The sequence below is a fragment of the Rhinolophus hipposideros genome (genome assembly GCF_964194185.1).
Source record: "Rhinolophus hipposideros genome assembly, chromosome: 18".
Taxonomy (NCBI): Eukaryota; Metazoa; Chordata; class Mammalia; order Chiroptera; family Rhinolophidae; genus Rhinolophus; species Rhinolophus hipposideros.
Genome location: NC_138064.1, coordinates 40,452,401 through 40,470,548, shown reverse-complemented (window position 1 = coordinate 40,470,548; position 18,148 = coordinate 40,452,401). Strand labels below are relative to the sequence as shown.

Here is an 18,148-nt window from a genome sequence, read left to right as displayed (position 1 = left end):
AATTTCCTATACACATTTCATGTTAGCATTTTATAAATGTATAAATGAGATACTTCTCTATGATACTGAAATCCTGGTATCTTTTAAGAATAGTAATTAAATGAGCAAAGGAGATAATTTGGATTTATAGAAATTTAGATAAATTTATAAACATACTAAAAAAAACACATTTTTCATGGGTCCCTTATGTTGTCAGCCTACATTAAATCCAAAAATAGTTATCATTTAGAAAATCATTTAGAAAAATAATAAAAACTGTACTTTTAATGAATGGAATATGTACATTCATACAAATTTATATAATTAATACTAATAATAAATTGTAATTTGTTTTCAAATGCATATCTTTATTTTTGAATCAATATGTTTAAAAATAATACTAGTGCCACATGTGCAATGTCATACTGTTTAAAATTTATGTGATGATTCAAAACAGCCATAGGAAATCGATAGATTTCTGAGAGTGGGATGTGGGAGGCAGAGGTTGGAGGTGAAGGGGCTTTGATTTTTCTTCAGTCTAGTTTCTTAAATCATATAACAACACAGACATTTCTAACTTGAAAATGTTCCTTTTAAGGGCATCTGAACACACTTAAATGTTCCTTACTAATATTGTTAGGAAAAATTTTGAAAGACCTTTTTCTTGGATAACATTTTATAATTTATATTTAGTTAATATATGATGTTTAGAGCATTTTAATGTTTTTTGTCATGTGTAAGTAACTTAGTAATAAGTATGTCACTAAATTCAGAAAATAATCCTTTGTTTTATTTTATTTTATCTTGTTTTATTAAATTTATTGTAGTGACAATGGTTAGTAAAATTATATAGGTTTTCAGTGTATCTTTCTGCAATTCATCATCTACATATGACATTGTGTGTTCACCACCCAGAGTCAGTTCTCCTATCTTTGACTTTTTCTTCTTATGAAAGCAAAGGAATAGATTTATTTTCTTCAAAATGTACAGACATTGTTAGCCAAGAAATCCTGTATGTATAGACTTAGTTAAGGAAAAGGCAGAAGTCACTAACATTTCATCCTGTCTTGTTTTCCTTAAGCTACCCTAGAATATATGGTTGCTCAGTTAAATGAGATTGTGCATTACATTTGTAGTGATTTGGCATATTTAGATATTTTTATTGTTTCCCTCTTTAAAATTTAAAAAGGAACGTATGAGTTCCTTATATATTTTGGATATTAGCCCCCTAGCAGAGACATTGTTTGCAAAAATCTTCTCCCATTCGGTTGTTTGCCTCTTTACTTTGTCGATGGTTTCTTTTGATGTGCAGAAGCTTTTTAGTTTGATATAGTCCAATTCATTTATTTTAGCTTTTACTTCCCCTGCCTTTGCGTTCAAATTCATAAAATGCTCTTTGAAGCCAAGGTCCATAAGTTTAGCACCTATGTTTTCTTCTATGCATTTGATTGTTTCAGGTCTTATGTTTAGGTCTTTGATCCATTTTGAGTTAGATTCGGTACATTGTGACAGATAGTAGTCTAGTTTCATTCTTTTGCATATGGCTTTCCAATTCTCCCAGCACCATTTGTTGAACAGGCTGTCTTTTCTCCATTGTATGTTTTTGGCTTTTGTTGAAAATTATCTGTCCATATTTATGTGGGTTTATTTCTGGGTTCTCAATTCTATTTCACTGATATGTGTGTCTGTGTCTCTGCCAATACCATACTGTTTTGATTATTGTTGCCCTGTCGTACAAAAGCTGAAGTCAGGGAGTGTGATACCTCCAGCCTTTTTTATTTTTTTTCAGGATTGCTTTGGCTATTTGGGGTCTTTTGTGGTTCCATACAAATCTGATGCTACTTTGTTTTATTTCTTTACAACTCAACAAACAACAACAACAAAAAACAAATAATCCAATTTAAAAACGAGCAGATGACATTGATAGATTTTTCTCCAAAGAAGACATAAAAATGGCTAATAGACATATGAAAAAATGTTCAACATCACTAATCATCAGAGAAATGCAAATAAAAACCACAATGAGATATCACCTCACACCAGTTAGAATGGCTACCATCATCAAGACAAATAATAAGTGTTGGAGAGGCTGTGGAGAAAAAGGAACCCTCATACACTGTTGATGGTAATGTAGATTGGCGTAGCCACTATGGAAGGTATTGTGGAGGTTGCTCAAAAAAATTAAGAATAGAATTACCATATGACCCAACAATCCCACTCCTAGGTATCCACCCAAAAAATGTGAAAACATTTACCTGTAAAGATAAATGTTTCATTGCAGCTTTCAATGTGCTTCAATGTTCACTGCAACTTTATTTACAGTGGCCAAGACATGGAAACAACCAAAATGTCCTTCGATAGATGATTAGAAAAAGAAGTTGTGGTGTATATACACAATTGAATACTATTCTGCCATAAAAAAAGATGAAATAGTGCCATTGGTGACAATATGAATGGATCTTTAGATTATTATGCTGCGGGAAATGAGTCAGACAGAAAAAGTAGAGAACCAGATGATTTCACTGATATGTGGGATATAAAACTGAAAACAACAAAAGAACAAGACAGACACATGAAGAAACAAACACTGATAGATACAGACAATAGTTTAGTAGTTACCAGAGGGTAAGGGGCGTCGGGAGAGGGATATGAGGGTAAGGGGGATCAAATATATGGTGATGGAAGGAGAACTGACTCTGGGTGGTGAACACACAATATGAAATATAGATGATGTAATACAGAATTATACACCTGAAATCTATGTAACTTTACTAACAATTGTCACCCCAATAAACTTTAATTTTAAAAAAAAGAAAAAAAAATATATAAAATTCTTATGTAATATTATGATACCAGCCGGATTTTTTTTTCTTTTTTTTTTGGTTTGTTTGTTTTTGATAATAGTCACTTTTCTAAATGCTTTATATTAATTTTCTCACATATAATCTTCATAACAACTGTACAAGGTTGGGATTATTATTATTTCCATTCAAAAAAGGGGATATTGAGCACAGGCAGCTGGCATCAGTAGTCTACAGTTGCTCAGCTAGTGCCCAGGTCAGGCATTTGAGCTCATTAGATTCCATGCTCTTAATAACCATCCCAAAGTTTATATACGACACCCTCACATGAAAAAAATTTAAAAGCTAAGCTGTGATGCAGCAGAATAAGTGATTTTCCTAGAGTAATCAACGTAGTCAATGTCTTCTTAAAAACTGTACTGGAATGAATTTAATACAAATGAACCTAATGGATTCTTTATTTAAGTGGTGAGTATTACATTTACTAGAGCTAAGTTAACACTTAGAAAAATGAATTTATTGAAATTTAGCCTTGGTTCATCATTTCATTTTTCATCTAATTTCAGCTAATTTCGTTAAACTCAATTTCATTAAAAATGTGATTACTATTTTAATACTAAAACTAAATCCTTTATATATTCTTGATGTGTGAAGTGCTTCTGACAATAATGACAATAATCAATTAAATAAAACCAAACACAAAGCCTGAGAGTATATTTAAAAAGCACACATAACTGGTTCACTGTATTCATTTGCCAAACATGCATTATTTACTATTCAGGTATTAATTTGTATTGTTCAATGTGTTAATTTGCCAAATGTGCATTATGTACTATGGTATATAAATAATAGCAGCAGCAACCAAGTGTATCATGTGCATTCACCATATTATCAGACACTGTTCTTACTACACTATATGAACTGTCTCATGAATCCTCAGAAAAACACAGTATAAGCCATTAGCACTAACTCAATTTTACAAATCATAGATGTAATGAAGATAGTTCAAGTAAAAGCCGCACAGGTAGTAAGTGGAGAATCCTGGAAACAAATACAGTCAAATTGACTCTGGAGGCTATGAAGCAGATTCAGGGAAGAGTTTCTCATTTGATAAATACAAACATGCATCTGTATGATCTTGGGATTCAAAGGTAGGGAAGATTAAAATCCACTGGGAGAATAGAATGGTAAAATGAAAAAAGATAGCAAATTTGAGGACAATCAACCCTATTTGATTTCAGTATGTTAGTGTTTAATATTGGAGAGGTCACTTAGGATTAGATGACAAAGGACTTGACAGAGAGTGAAATCTGGATTCAATTCAGTTGAAAACTGAGTGACATAAATGATTTTTCAGTGGAAAAGTATTGCGATCATCAGAGCTATATTTAAGAAGATGTCTGCCAGTGGTATCTACAAAAGAAAAGTACACAGCAACCTCTGTATATACGGCTTATTGTGTGTTAGGTAATCTTACAAAATTAAGCATAAAAGATAACTTATTGACTAAAACACATTTGTGAATCCAAAACAGCATGTCAAATTTTTTGGTCCTAAGCTTGCAGACATCATTTTTTGGCATGAGTATCTAACTTGATATTCATAACAATAAATAGCAGAAAATATATTCTCATGACTAAACATTTGTCTTTGACTCAGGATTGATTTTATTGGTCAGCTGAAGACTATAGCTCATAAAATAGCGTAAACATATGAACAGACATTTTATGGACATGAAAAGCATTACTTTTATAACTTTTTACCTTTAGGTATTATATTAGTTTTTGAGACATTGTGATTAGAAACTTTTCAATCTGAAAGCTTCTGCAATCTACCACGATTAAAGTATTTGTGTCAAGCTTATATTTAATAATGTTGTAAATCTATTACTTCCAGTCAGGTGATTAAAATATAGTAAGTGGGATTTTTTTCCTGTTTTTTTTTTTTTTGCTTGTTTTGTTTTGTTTTGTTTTGTTTTTGGGGAGTTTTCTTTGGTCAAAACGATCCATGCCATTACAATTCAATGGCATTGCTTGCCATCATTCAGCTTTATCTGGCTAAAATCCTTTAATTCCCCAACCCCTACTGTTGGGGAGCTTTAGGCTCATCACACTTAACCTCTGCCTAGGCTTCTCAGAGAAGATTTGTTTCAGTCCATTCATAGTTTCAATAGTTGAGCAAGCCACACGCAACTGCACACTGGTCTTTTACCCTGAGCACACTAATCTGATTGTTTTTCCACTCTACAAACTCTGGGTCAACAATCAAGCTGCCGCCAGAAACTAATTAATTTGCAAACAGGCTTCTGTTTTCACAGAAGGAAATCTTTTGAGAGCCATGTCAGAGAGGCCAATCACACCATGGTTACACGCATTGTCATGGTATCCACTTCTCTGGGTAAATCTCTTGCTTGATGTCACTGCACACATGAACCCAGATTACCCAGTCAGCAGTAAATCCCTATTGAGCCCCACTGAGCTCTGCATGTAGTGACTCTAGAAGAGGAAATTGGTATAGACAGGCTCTGCATTCATTAAACTGATGGTGAGACTAGAGAGAACAATGTTGCGAACTAAGAGAAAAAAGAGACCTGGCTTTAATTTAAATAATTTTCCAAGCCATGTTCTCATTTTTATATACTTTCATCAACTTTATTTTAAAAAGTGGGATTCCCTTAAGTAAGTGTAAGAATACCCTTAAATGTTACTTTTCTACTCTCACCATTCAACTATAAATACTGAAATAAGTGGTTCAAAATTTGTGATTAATATGACATACTTGAGAGTTGTACTTGTTTTTTTAGCCCATCATTTAAAAAAAATGTTAAATAGCATATCCTAACTATTTTATTCAGGTAGATTTTCTCAGAGGCCTGAAAAAGATAAAATCACCTTCCAAACATTGCCACTGAGTTCACTTTTATTCTGAAATTTTATTCATTTCTCATTAGTGTCGTGTAATTTCAAACAAAACCAGTTAAAATTCATTATGTGCTTTAGACAAAACGTAGAAAATAGGTTTTCTGAAAAGGAGATCAAGGAAAGGTATATTTTCAAAACCTTTTGCTCTTTTTGAAATAAAAAAGGCACGTTTAGTGAATTTATTAAATTTATCATCATTTAGAAAGTAGAACAATTACATGGCATATATTTTTTAAAAGATTATATCTGGGGGTGTACATTCTTTATTGGGATGAAATTTTACTCTGGCTAATAGATTCATGAGAAAAAAAGAGAGAGAGACAACTACTAGCTTGTGTTTAGGTATAGATACAAATACTTTTAAACTATTACATATTCATGCTTCCACATAATTTCAGCAAACATAACCAAAAATATTATTATTTTTATTTGCAACTACATACAGTGATACCTCATTTTCTAACCAATAGAGTATAAGTCATAGATGTAATTCAAAAGCTAAAAAAGACTGCATCCTTTTGTCTTTCATAGGCTATGAAAACCAAAAGGACATTTATGGTTGCTGTTGTTTTAACTGAATGCCATTCTGCTTCTATAATACTCATTTGCATATATAACCATAAAGTAAAACTTGCAGAGGGCTTTTTCCCCCAAGGTCAGCAAAATATATTACTAACTTATTTAAGCCAGATAAATAATTCAAAATGGCATCATTGGGAAGTCTGACATTATGCAAAACCAGATAATTCATTTTACTTATAAAAAAATCTAATTGGATACTCTGATATGGTTTATGCCTCTAAAGATAAAAAAATTAACACAGTATATCAAAAGAGTTATACAAGTTATTTGAGGTATCTTATACCATGTAACACTGATTTGTGCTCTCATAATTTATTTGCAGTCATATTTCTTGGTTCTATTTACATGCAAATGTAGCTTGTGGAGAAATTTGAATCTTTAGACAACATGAAATATCCTGGTGCATGACCACAGAGGAAGCTATACTCATTCCAATAAGGGCAGTCCCTGCTGGTATGAGTGTTACAAGTAAGAGGAAGTGGAATGATGACTTGCATACCATTTCAATTACAGAAAAAAGCAAGTGGGTTAGGCTATCCACAGGCACGATCCTTTTAGGAAATCCACTAAAAGAAAACAGCTCTTCCTGAAATGAATGGGAAGGCCTCACACTCTGGGCACTGTAATTAAGTCTGTTTGTGTTCACTGGGCCTTGGCTCTCTCAAGGATCCATGTGGTTGCATATATTAAACTCTACTGTGACTGCCCTTTCACCCTGACTCAAATGTAATCACCTACAGAATGAATCTGACAAAGCTTCCTTAGCCTACTCCACCCAATCAAAGTGGAATAAAGGATACAGAGGAAATTCATATTTATTAAGTGCTTACCACATGCCAGTCATTTGCTTTTCACACATTATCATGTGGTCATTTTTTCTTCACAACTGTAAGAAGTAGGTAATAATATAATTCCATTAAAGGTAGGTCCAAAGTAAGGTGAAACTTTATCTTACTAAAGACTGTAGTCTTTCCTCCATATCATATAGCATATGAATATTAGTCCAAGACAAAAACAGCACTGAAAATAATGTCTATCAAATAGAAAAATGAATGTAGGTTAGCCATCCATCTACTCTAATGAATGGCTAATGTGTACAAGAACTAGGTAGTAGTATTTACATACTAAATGTTAAGGACTTATTACTATGACAACAACATAAACTTATTTTTTTCTTTACTATGAATATATGAAGAACATTTTTACCTAATTTTCACATGTTACTAAGCTGAAACTATAATTGAAGTTTAAAACAATATGATATTGAGAATTTATGAGGACAAGAAAAAACATAGTGCATTTGGGCACATCATGGCAAATACACACCAATACATATTCTGAAATCAAAAGCTGTCCTAATATCTATCACTCTTAAACTAGGGGCTTATGTAAATGATAATATTTAAAACACAGTTATTGGAGATGAGATCCAAGATGGCAGAGTAAATCAACACTGTGCTTGTCTCATTCCATGAATACATTAAAATTACAGCTAAATTACAGCTAAACAATCAACCTGGAGAACCATCTGAAATCTAGCTCAACAGAAGTTTTATAACTAAGGATATAAAGAAGAAGCCACAATGAGACTGGTAGCAGGGGTGGAGATGGGAATCTGCCCTGCCTGAAACTTCCTTATGGCAGTAGAAAATTGGGAGGGATATCTCGGTCACAGAGATTACCCCCAGAGGAGTGAGGGACCCTAGCCCCACATCAGGCAACCCAGCCTGGAGAAGAAGAGCCCTCACAACATCTGGCTGTGAAATTTCTGATTCTGACCATCTGAGTGGAATGGAAGGCTATGGGAAACCAAGACATCCTCTTAAAGACCCTGCACAAAGTTCAATTGTTCCTCAATTGCTCGCAGGAACTCACCCTGGGCTCTGGCAGAGGGAAAGTGACTCTGGGCATGTTAGAGACATATGGGGAAAGACTACATTGTGTGGCTTCCTGGTGAGGACTTGAGGGACAGTTGCTATTTTCCCCATGTGGGGTCTTTCTTCCATGCAGCCTGTAGGCAGATGCCATTTTTTTTTTCTGTCTGTGTTGAGCCCTCCCCCAACACCCATGGCCAAATCTCAATCTCATTTGACCTGATGAGCTCTGCTTAGTACACCCTGGTGACTCACTGAGACCCTGCCATATCCAATTCCACAAAACAGGAGGGTTTATCAGTGGAACCTTATAGGAGCTGGCAGCAGGCTGCAGGGTATCCTGGGCATTTTGAGGAGCTACGCTGGACTCAGAACTAGTGGCAGCCATCCTTAGTTCACATGCCTCCAGGTCTAGCCCACATGCTTCCTGGTATAGCACAGGCAGCAAACAACTGTGGAATGCTTTGTAGCTCCTACTGGTAGTCTCAAACTGGTCCCAGGCAGTACCTGAACTTGACTGCACTGGAGCTCCTCCCAAGAGGCTTGGAGGTTGGTTTCAGACCACAGAAGAGCACCATCCAATTAGCCTCACGAGTGGCAAAGCCAAAGGACAATCTCAACAGGCACCAGAGTCTGCTGGGGTGAATCCTGCTCCATCGAGTAAACACTCCCCCATGCACAGAAATACAGTAGCCTGTAAGCTGTGGATAAGCTGTGGATGTGGCCAAACCCCACAGCAAGTCGGCCTGAGGGTCAGTCCCACCCACTGGCATGCCAACAGCTATCAAGGCTCAACTACAACAGGAGAATCATCCATACAAGGGACACTACTGGAGCACCTGGAGCAAGTGACCAGAGAGACTGTGCCACGGGGCCCCATAGGGCACTTACTACATAAGGCCACACAGCAAGACTGAGAGACAAAGCAGATCTATCAAATACATAGAACCAAACAGACAGGCAGTCAAAATGAGAAAACAAAACAAAACAAAACAAAACAAAACAAAACAAAACAAAACAAATATGTCCCAAATGAAAGAAGAGGCGAAAACTCCAGAAAAAGAACTAAACAAAATGGAAGCAAGCCACCTACCAGAGACAGAGTTCAAAACACTGGTTACAAGGATGCTCAAGGAACTTAGTAAGAATTTCAACAAAGAGACAAAACATAAAAAAGGACACAGAAACCATAAAAAAGACCCAGTCAGAAATGAAGAATACAATAACTGAAATTAAGAATGCTATAGAAAGAATCATCACCAGACTAGATAAAGCAGAGGATTGAATCAGTGATTGGAAGACAAGGTAGCAGAAAACACTTAACTGGAACGGAAAATGGAAAGAAAAAAGAATTTAAAAAAATTAGGATAGTTCAAGAGACCTCTGGGAAATCATCAACATACCAACATTCGTATCATAGGGATATGAGAAAAAGAAGAGAGCGAGCAAGGAATTGAAAATGTATTTAAAGGCATAATGATGGAAAACTTCCCTAACCCGGTGAAGGATAGACACACAAGCCCAGGAAAAGTCCCAAACAAGATGAATCCAAACAGGCCTACACAAAGAAACATCATACGTAAAATGCCAAAGGATAAAGACAAAGAATCTTAAAAGCAGCCAGAGAAAAGCATTAGTTACCTAAAAGAGAGCTCTCATAAGACTATCAGCTGATTCCTCAACAGAAACTTTATAGGTCAGAAGGAATTGGCAGGAAACATTTAAAGTGATGAAAAGGAAGGACCAACAACCAAGGTTACTCATCCCAGGAAGGTTACCATGTAGAATCAAAGAAGAGATAAAGGGCTTCCCAGACAAGGAAAAGCTAAAGCAGTTTATTAAAAGACCCTTGCATATATTGCCTACAACATACTCACTCTACAACATACTCATTTCAGATCGAAAGGTACACACTGGCTGAAAGTTAAGGATGAAAAACGATATTGCATGAAAATGAAAAGAAAACAAAACAAAAAACCAGGGGTAGCAATACTTATTTCAGACTAAATAGACTTTAAAACAAAGGCCATACCTGACAAGAGATAAAGGACCCAGTAATCCCACTTCTGAGTATTTATCCAAAGAAACCCAAAATGCTATTTTGAGAGGATGTGTGCACCCATATGTTCATCGCAGCATTGTTTAAAATGGCCAAAATGTGGAGGCAGCCTGAGTGTCTGTTGATGAATGCATGGATAAAGAGAAGGTACATATATACAATGGAATATTGCTCAGCCATGGAAGGGAACAGGTTCTTGCTATTTGTGATGGCAGGGATGGACCTGGGGTGTACTCTGCTGAGAGTACAGATAAAGACAAATGCAATGTGATTTTACTTATATGTGGATCTAAAGTAAAAATAAGGAAACAGAGAAAAACAGAAACAAAATAATAGATAAGGAGATCATTTTGATAGTTGCCATACAGGATGGTGATTGAAGGTGTGGGTGAAAAAAGGAAAGGGATTAAAAAGTACAAATTGGTTGTTACAAAGTAGTCATGGGGATGTTGGGTATAGTATAAGGAATATAGTCAATAATATGGTAATAACTATGTATTGTGCAAGATGAATACTAGAGTACTCCAGGGGATCATTTATTAAATTATACAAATGTCTAACCACTATGCTCTACACTTGAAATTAATGTAAAATAATATTGAATGTCAACTGTAATTAACAAATCTTTTAAAGTGGGAAAAAAGTGAAGGACAGTAAGAAATCCAAATTTCCAGGTAAAAAACAAATTAAGTCATGGGGATGTAATGTACAACATAGGGAATATAATCAATAATATTGCGATAGCACGGTATGGTCAGATGGTTGCTGAACTTATCATGGTGATCACTTCTTTAGGTATATGAATGTAGAATAACTACGTTGTAAACCTGAAATTGATACAATGTCGTATACTAGCTATATTTTTTAATAAAATTCTTAAAAACAAAATAAAAAGCTGTTTGTTTCTTAGTCTAAAACTGTTATCAGTCTCAACATTTTCTTTAAAATGAAACTAAATTTAAACTTTTATTGATACTATTATAAAATGTACATTTTAGTAATTATGAAAATAGTGAAATTCCATTAAAATCATAATATATCAAGACAACTGTTTTTTTTATTTTTTTTTATTTAGAAGAAACAAAAACTTGAAAGTCATTAAAATAGGCCAACTGATTCTTCCAAAACAAATGGTTCAAATTAATTTGAGAAAAGTAAAGTAAGTCCTATGCCAAAATTAATTTTAATAGCCCTGAAAACCTTTCATAAAGTACCTTGCAAGGTAATTTACTACTTGTGGCAGCACAAATGATTGTGTAGTTTATGCTTATGCCTCAAAACTCATTTATTTGATGCATGAATGTGCAAACATTATGTTTCTAATTGTGTTGTGGAATGGTATTTAATTTTGTGAGGCTTGTAATTCCCACAGTCCCTTGGTTCTATCTCAGATGTGTCTGCATCCTCCATCTTGCACCAGTTCTGGTTTCTGCACCTTGTCAAATGTAACCTTTGTGCTTATTTGGTAAAATCAGTTCTCACGTTTAGTGCTGAGAGACTGATAACTGAATTCTCAAATGAACTACACATTTGAAGAGATGAAGTACAGAACTGTGGACAATGACTGTTTTCCCACACTGTAAATTCTTCAGACTCAGCTGTCAACATATGAGTGTGCAGCACAAAAGCAGCTTTAACTTGATGACTTTTTTCCTCCAAAGCCATAAACATGAAATAGATACTATACTCTCTTTTATGTTATTCCATCTTCTAACAAGATTTTCTTTTTCACGGACAGTGAAAGCCTATTTGCTTTTTAGAATTCTCTGTAGATCAAAGTCTCCTTGCTGAATAAAAACAAGCATTTTCCTTCCCACATAAATATTTCAAGTTGAGAATAGACCGGATAGCAACAGTGGATATTCCAAAATTTTTCTCTGGGATTTTGGAGTTTCGCTCTTTTATAGTTTTACACAGATAGCCTTATTATGATCTCAGTATCTTTTCTCTGCCTTGGTGAGGCCTCTAACATCTCAAATGGTTACCCAGCTACCACGGCATCTCTTCTACCCCTGGGTAGAAGACTACCATGTTTCCCCCAAATAAGACCTAACTGGAAAATAAGCCCTAGCATGATTTTGCAGGATAACATCCCCTGAACATACGCCCTAATGCATCTTTTGGAGCAAAACTTAATATAAGTCCCAATCTTATTTTAAGCATGCATTAAAAAAAGCAACAGTGGGGAGATGATGTCAAATTTATTGGAAACTTTGGAGAACGGGGAATAAAGGAAGCTAAGAGAAATAACTCCTAAAGAGAAAAGGCTAGTTAACAGTAAGAAATGCTGCAGGAGAGGTTTTTCTAAATAGAAATTGATAAAAAGCTATGGAAAGCCATTAGTAATGTTTGGAGGAGCAGTTCGTTGGATTAAAATCAGGTTGGAAGTGGAAAAACGTGGCGAAAATGTTGAGAAAAGAAGTTCCTAACCAGGCTATTAACTTAGACATTCAGAATCTCCATGGAATACCATGATTAAAGGAAGTGTTTGCATAAGAGATGAGCAAGTTTTTAGGGCAGAGGAAGATATTAGTGATGAAGTAGAGATGAAAACAGCAAAATAAATGTAAATTGAGTGAATTTATGAAAAATCATCAATGCAATAGGGAGCAAAGAAAGAAAGATGAAATGTAGAAGGGAAGAAGCATACTATTCTCACTAATACCTGGAAAATAATGGGTGATCAGAAATGTTGTAAGAGGGAAGAGATGCTGATTGAGGAAATTAGAGATATGTTTTATCTTTTGAATAGTCACTGTAAAGTATGTGATATACCAGAAGAAAGATTGTCACACACAACTCATGGTTTCCTGAGAGAGGTTCAGAGGCAAAATTATTATTTTTCTCTAACAAATTAATAAAGGGAAGAAGTGATAAAATTAATTTTAACATTCCCCAGAAGAAAAGGCAGGAAAAACAGGTCGGTAGAAGTTCAAAAATTAGATAATCAAGTATCTTACTGAAAATATAGATGGACTATAAACCATGAGCTTCTTCCTTATTAATGAGGCATGTGAAACCAGGCAAAAGCTCATGAATGGGACATTAGAGACTGAGCAGTTATATTTTATAACATTGAAGGTAGATGTAAGATGATTATTTAATACTAAACATTAGCCATGATAATATTGTGGAGACCGTTATAAAAACCTTTGATGAATGTGAAAGTGAATAATCTAAACAAAATCAAATTCTGGAGGATTACTTAGTTCAAAATCTGAATAAAAATGGTATTTATTTATTTTAGGCATATAAATTTTGTACATTTTCTCTTATGCTAGAATTATTTATATACTAAATAGAGAAAGAGAAAACAAAAACATTTGTTAGTCACGTAGTATAGCTAGTGCCTGAAGTTAGAGAAACTGGGTTCCTGTTCCAAATCTTCTATTAGTAGGTTAGATATAATTTTAGGTATTAGCCTTGATTTCCTTATTTATAAAATTGGAGATAAGATTTTAGAAAGATTAAAGGAGAATCAAATTAAGTGATATGAAAGTCTTCTGAAATTGTGAAAATAATTTCAATGTTATGTTGTTATTAGCACTTTTTTAATGTTAAATAATATATTGATGCTTTCAAGGCAATATGAGAGATGTGGAGGGAAAAAAAAATACTACATCATGAGATTTGTTGTGGTGTTCCTGTAAGACAGGATTGGTAAGTCATCTTATCTTTTTCCATTGCCTCCCTTCCGTAGCTCCAGCCCAGATCTATTTCTTTCCATAGTTAACTACTGAGAAACTTTGATTTTGGCATAAAGCAAATATTTTCCTGAATTCTTAATCTCCCTTTTCTCTTTTGATCAACTTTCTCACACCCACAGTCATGAAGTCACCACAATGAGCTTAACTGCATACTAAATCTCAAGTCACATTGTTTGTACTGTACAAGGAAAGTTCTCCAGTTACTTACCACAGTTGTACATGTTACGTGCCTGTGTTCTTACACGTATCACCTACCATTGAGCCACCTGGAATCATGCTGCTCTGTCCTGATTGGGTGGTGGTGTCCAAGAGTTCGGAAGATAGCAAAGTCTCGCCCCATAAAATCAGCTGCCGTTCCAGAATATAATTCTCCATCTGTGTTGTGACAAAATAAAACCACATACATATACTTTAATTCAATTAAGGCAAGAACAATAAAAGAAACAAAATACAAGCTTCATGTTAAGACCATGGTAAAACGAAAACACTGTGCATCATTATGCAAAGCTACGTATTTTTTTTTAATTCTATATCCTTTTTGAAGAGAGTATGATCATTCACTGATTGAGTATGCTTGAAAAGTTGAGTAAAATATGATTCAGTGTATATTATTAAAACATGAAATTGGTTTCTTTTCCTCCATAACAAGAGACAAACTTATAAAGTACAAAGGCAAACTATATCACATTGTATGCTTTTATATGTGTAAAGGTATAGTAATTCTAATAATCGTGCATATTAGGATAAGGGATTATTGTGAAATCTTGTTTATAGTTCTTATTTTAAATTTATAGTTCTTAAATTAAATTTCTAATATATTCTTTTTTTAGTGGGATTTTAGATCTCACTATAATTTAGAAAGGACTAATATTTCTCTTGCCAATTTTTTTCCTTCCTTTTTATATTTTAATATAGTGAATGGGAGAAGTGTTCTAAATTGATATGAGCTATCATACAGTCCAAAAACAAATCTACCACATAGCCTCAGATATAACAGAAATGTGTTTGGAGAAAAGGAAAGTTTGACAAACACAGGTCACAATTACTACAGTTCAAATTCTGTTGTGTTTTAACTTATTCCAATTAAAACTGATATAACTCTAGGTCAGAGTTTAATAATGAAAGAATCCTAATTGGAAGGTAAAGAATAGAAAGGAAAAGAAAAAAAGCGAGGAGAAAGGGAGGTTAATATTTACTGAATACGGCTCTGTGCTTGCCAGGCAGTCAGGCGCTGGCTTCACACTTTCAAATTATCTCATTTATTTCAGTCAACATCTCCATGATGTAAATGTTATCCCTATTTTGTAGTTAAAAAAAAAATAAATAAAAAATCCAATCTTGCTCAGCTAGTGACTAGGCAAGTCAAGGTAAAAGTTCAAACCCAGGCCTGTTTAATCCCAAACCTCCTACATTAAACCATACCACCTGTCACTAAACTGAAGTTTTAAAAATTACATTTTCCTTCCTTTAAACAGAAAGTGGCTCCTATTATTTCATCTAGAAAACACATTGTTGCCTGCCTACTTACAGTGAATTATCAGCAAAACAGAATAACAAAAAAACATAAATTTTCACCCAAATAATCTATCATAATGACAATATTAACAGTATTATTAACATAAAAAAACAATATCACTTTGTTGATCATTTGGATATGTTGATATTTTTGAATTCACTGATTTGAAAAATATTCAGAAAATAAAGTGGGAATAGATAAACTATAACTTTAACATGTATATAACAATGTTTACATTTCCAAAGGACATTCGTATTTATTAGACAAATGGAAAATGTTCTGTGAATCTTCGTAATAAATGCCTTTGAGAAAGCCTTATTCATCTGATTGCTAATGGATATTATTTGTTCATACTCTCAATTCTCACTTGCAGATAAGGGCTTTGCAGTGTAAAATAGGTATGCTCGGAGGTGCAACACAAATCAATTCCTTTGGTAGAATGTGGGGTGTTTCAAAGCCCCAAACCAGGCTTTGAGAAGCCCTACAGCAGTGGAGAACAGCTACACAGAGAGAACCGTTGAACACCTCCAACTTACTACTTTAAATATGAACAGTAAGATATTTTGTCTTGGAGAATGGGATGTAGAAAAAAAATGATCATTTATTCTGGATTGCTGTGAATTAGTACAAATATAAAATGATGGTTAGACAATACATTAAGTACAAATCACCAGTTAAATATAAGAACTCATATGACATCCAAATTATCACAGTATATTATCTTTGGAATTTAAAAGCATCTTAGGTTCTCTTCACTTAATTATATTTCAAGTTCAAATCTGCCTTGTTCTCACCAGAACATGGTACAATAGTATTTTATCAGACCAAAAGGTAAAGAAATAACCCTTTTCTAAAAACACAAAAATGTTATTAATGAGCTAGCTATAAGTTTCAAAGGTACATTGAAATGTTTAAATGCCTATTGTTGCTTTAATTTTAACCTATATTCAATCTCTGAAATATTTTTTTCCTGCACAGGAAGTTTATGTCCCCCTTAATGTACCATTTTTATTAGGGTTGATATTTTCTTTTTACAAACATTGATGTATAGATATGATATTTTTTTTCAATTTCAGGTAAAATATTTTTCTTGATCTGTGTAAATAAGAGGGTGTTCGTTAAAAATGTTTTGTGAAAGCAGCCTAAAATGTTCATGTCAATTTCAAATATTTTTTCATGTTGTAACATCTGTTATAAGATACCTTGTGTCCTCTTTACATTGAAAATCAAAAATACTAAATTATTACTTGAACCTCATTGCCCTTTAAACAACTCATTAGGTGATAAAAATCAAGAAAATTGAAAATAGAACCACCAAAAGGTGAAAACTGAACCATATCAAAACAGAGTGTAGTCAGACATCATGCCCAAAAGCAGATGTAATTAGAAATGACGAGTAAAGAATGTCAATAATTATTCTTTTCCTTCCTTCCTTCCTTCCTTCCTTCCTTCCTTCCTTCCTTCCTTCCTTCCTTCCTTCCTTCCTTCCCTCCCTCCCTCCCTCCCTCCTCCCTCCTTCCTTCCCTCCCTCCCTCCCTCCCTCCCTCCCTCTTTCTCTCTCTCTCTCTCTGTCTCTCTGTCTCTCTCTCTCTCTCTCTCTCTCTCTCTCTCTCTCTCTCTCTCTCTCTCTCTTTTTCATTTAGCTTGCTTTAGTATAGTAAACTCCATAATTATGGTAGTTATTACATGTAAACTTTATTCAGGAGAGAGTTGAAATAACAAAAAACTATCAACATAAGAAACTGTTAGTTGAATACAGATAGATATTTTTTTTTTCCTCTTACTCATTTGGTTAATGATTTCATAACTTACTTATTTTTGTTATCCACTCATGCATGAGGAAGGCAAAAATTAATACAAATGAAGGCAAAGGAAGCAAGACTGACTTGTTTCTCTTTGGACAACAAGTAGGTCATTCACAAAAAAGGAGAAAAGCTATTCAGTAGAAGGGCTATTAACTCAATTTATTACTAAAAATATAATTAAATTAAACAATTGACTTACAAATGAAGTGAAGACACCAGTTGCCTCCAGTTATAGAAAATGACCTCCCACCTCAATATTATCTTTGGCAAGAATCAGAATGATGTCTCCGGGCTGGAGGGAACCTGATAATTAAGTGTCCATGAAGGCTACATTCTCATATTGTCAGTGCTGGATACCAGTAACTATTGCTATACAACAAGCCTCAGGTTTTCTGCTGAGATCCCTATAGAATTCTTATCAGGGATGATTGCTCCAGTAAATGTGTGACTCATTTGTTATTCTGACACAAAATTGTAGGTGGTGGAATAACCTACTCTTGCCTCTTGATGTTAGGCATAAATATAACATCAACTTAGAGTATATTTCATTTAATACACTTGCACATTTTCATCATGTATTAAAGACTTCATACATCCTTAGTTATGTGAAACAATCTAATCATATCTGAGTATAAGGAATTCATTATATGTTAGTTGCCTTATTTTTGGAGAACAAATATGTTTAACAAAAAAGCCTACTTGACGAACTTCTTTTGTAATTTTCTAGTTTAATTATGAAGTCATCAATAATGCTAATTCACCAGTCTTCTGACCATACATATATCTTCTTAAAAATCTGAAGTAGTATATTAGGTAAATATTATCGTATAGTGATTGAAATGTCATTACAATTAACATACATCGTACTTTTGGGTTTTCCACATGTACTAAGCTACTAGTGGAA

At 34.1% G+C, this 18,148-nt stretch overlaps 1 protein-coding gene across 1 annotated transcript in view; it reads right to left on the bottom strand.

Annotated features, from left to right (window-relative positions):
* The window catches only part of SEMA3A (semaphorin 3A), a 225,618-nt gene that overhangs the window by 67,107 nt on the left and 140,363 nt on the right, over positions 1–18,148 (bottom strand). Inside the window, exon 6 of the mRNA XM_081079478.1 lies at positions 14,179–14,298. Within this exon, the coding sequence (XP_080935604.1) occupies positions 14,179–14,298 (120 nt within the window). The remainder of the gene's footprint in view (positions 1–14,178; positions 14,299–18,148) is intronic.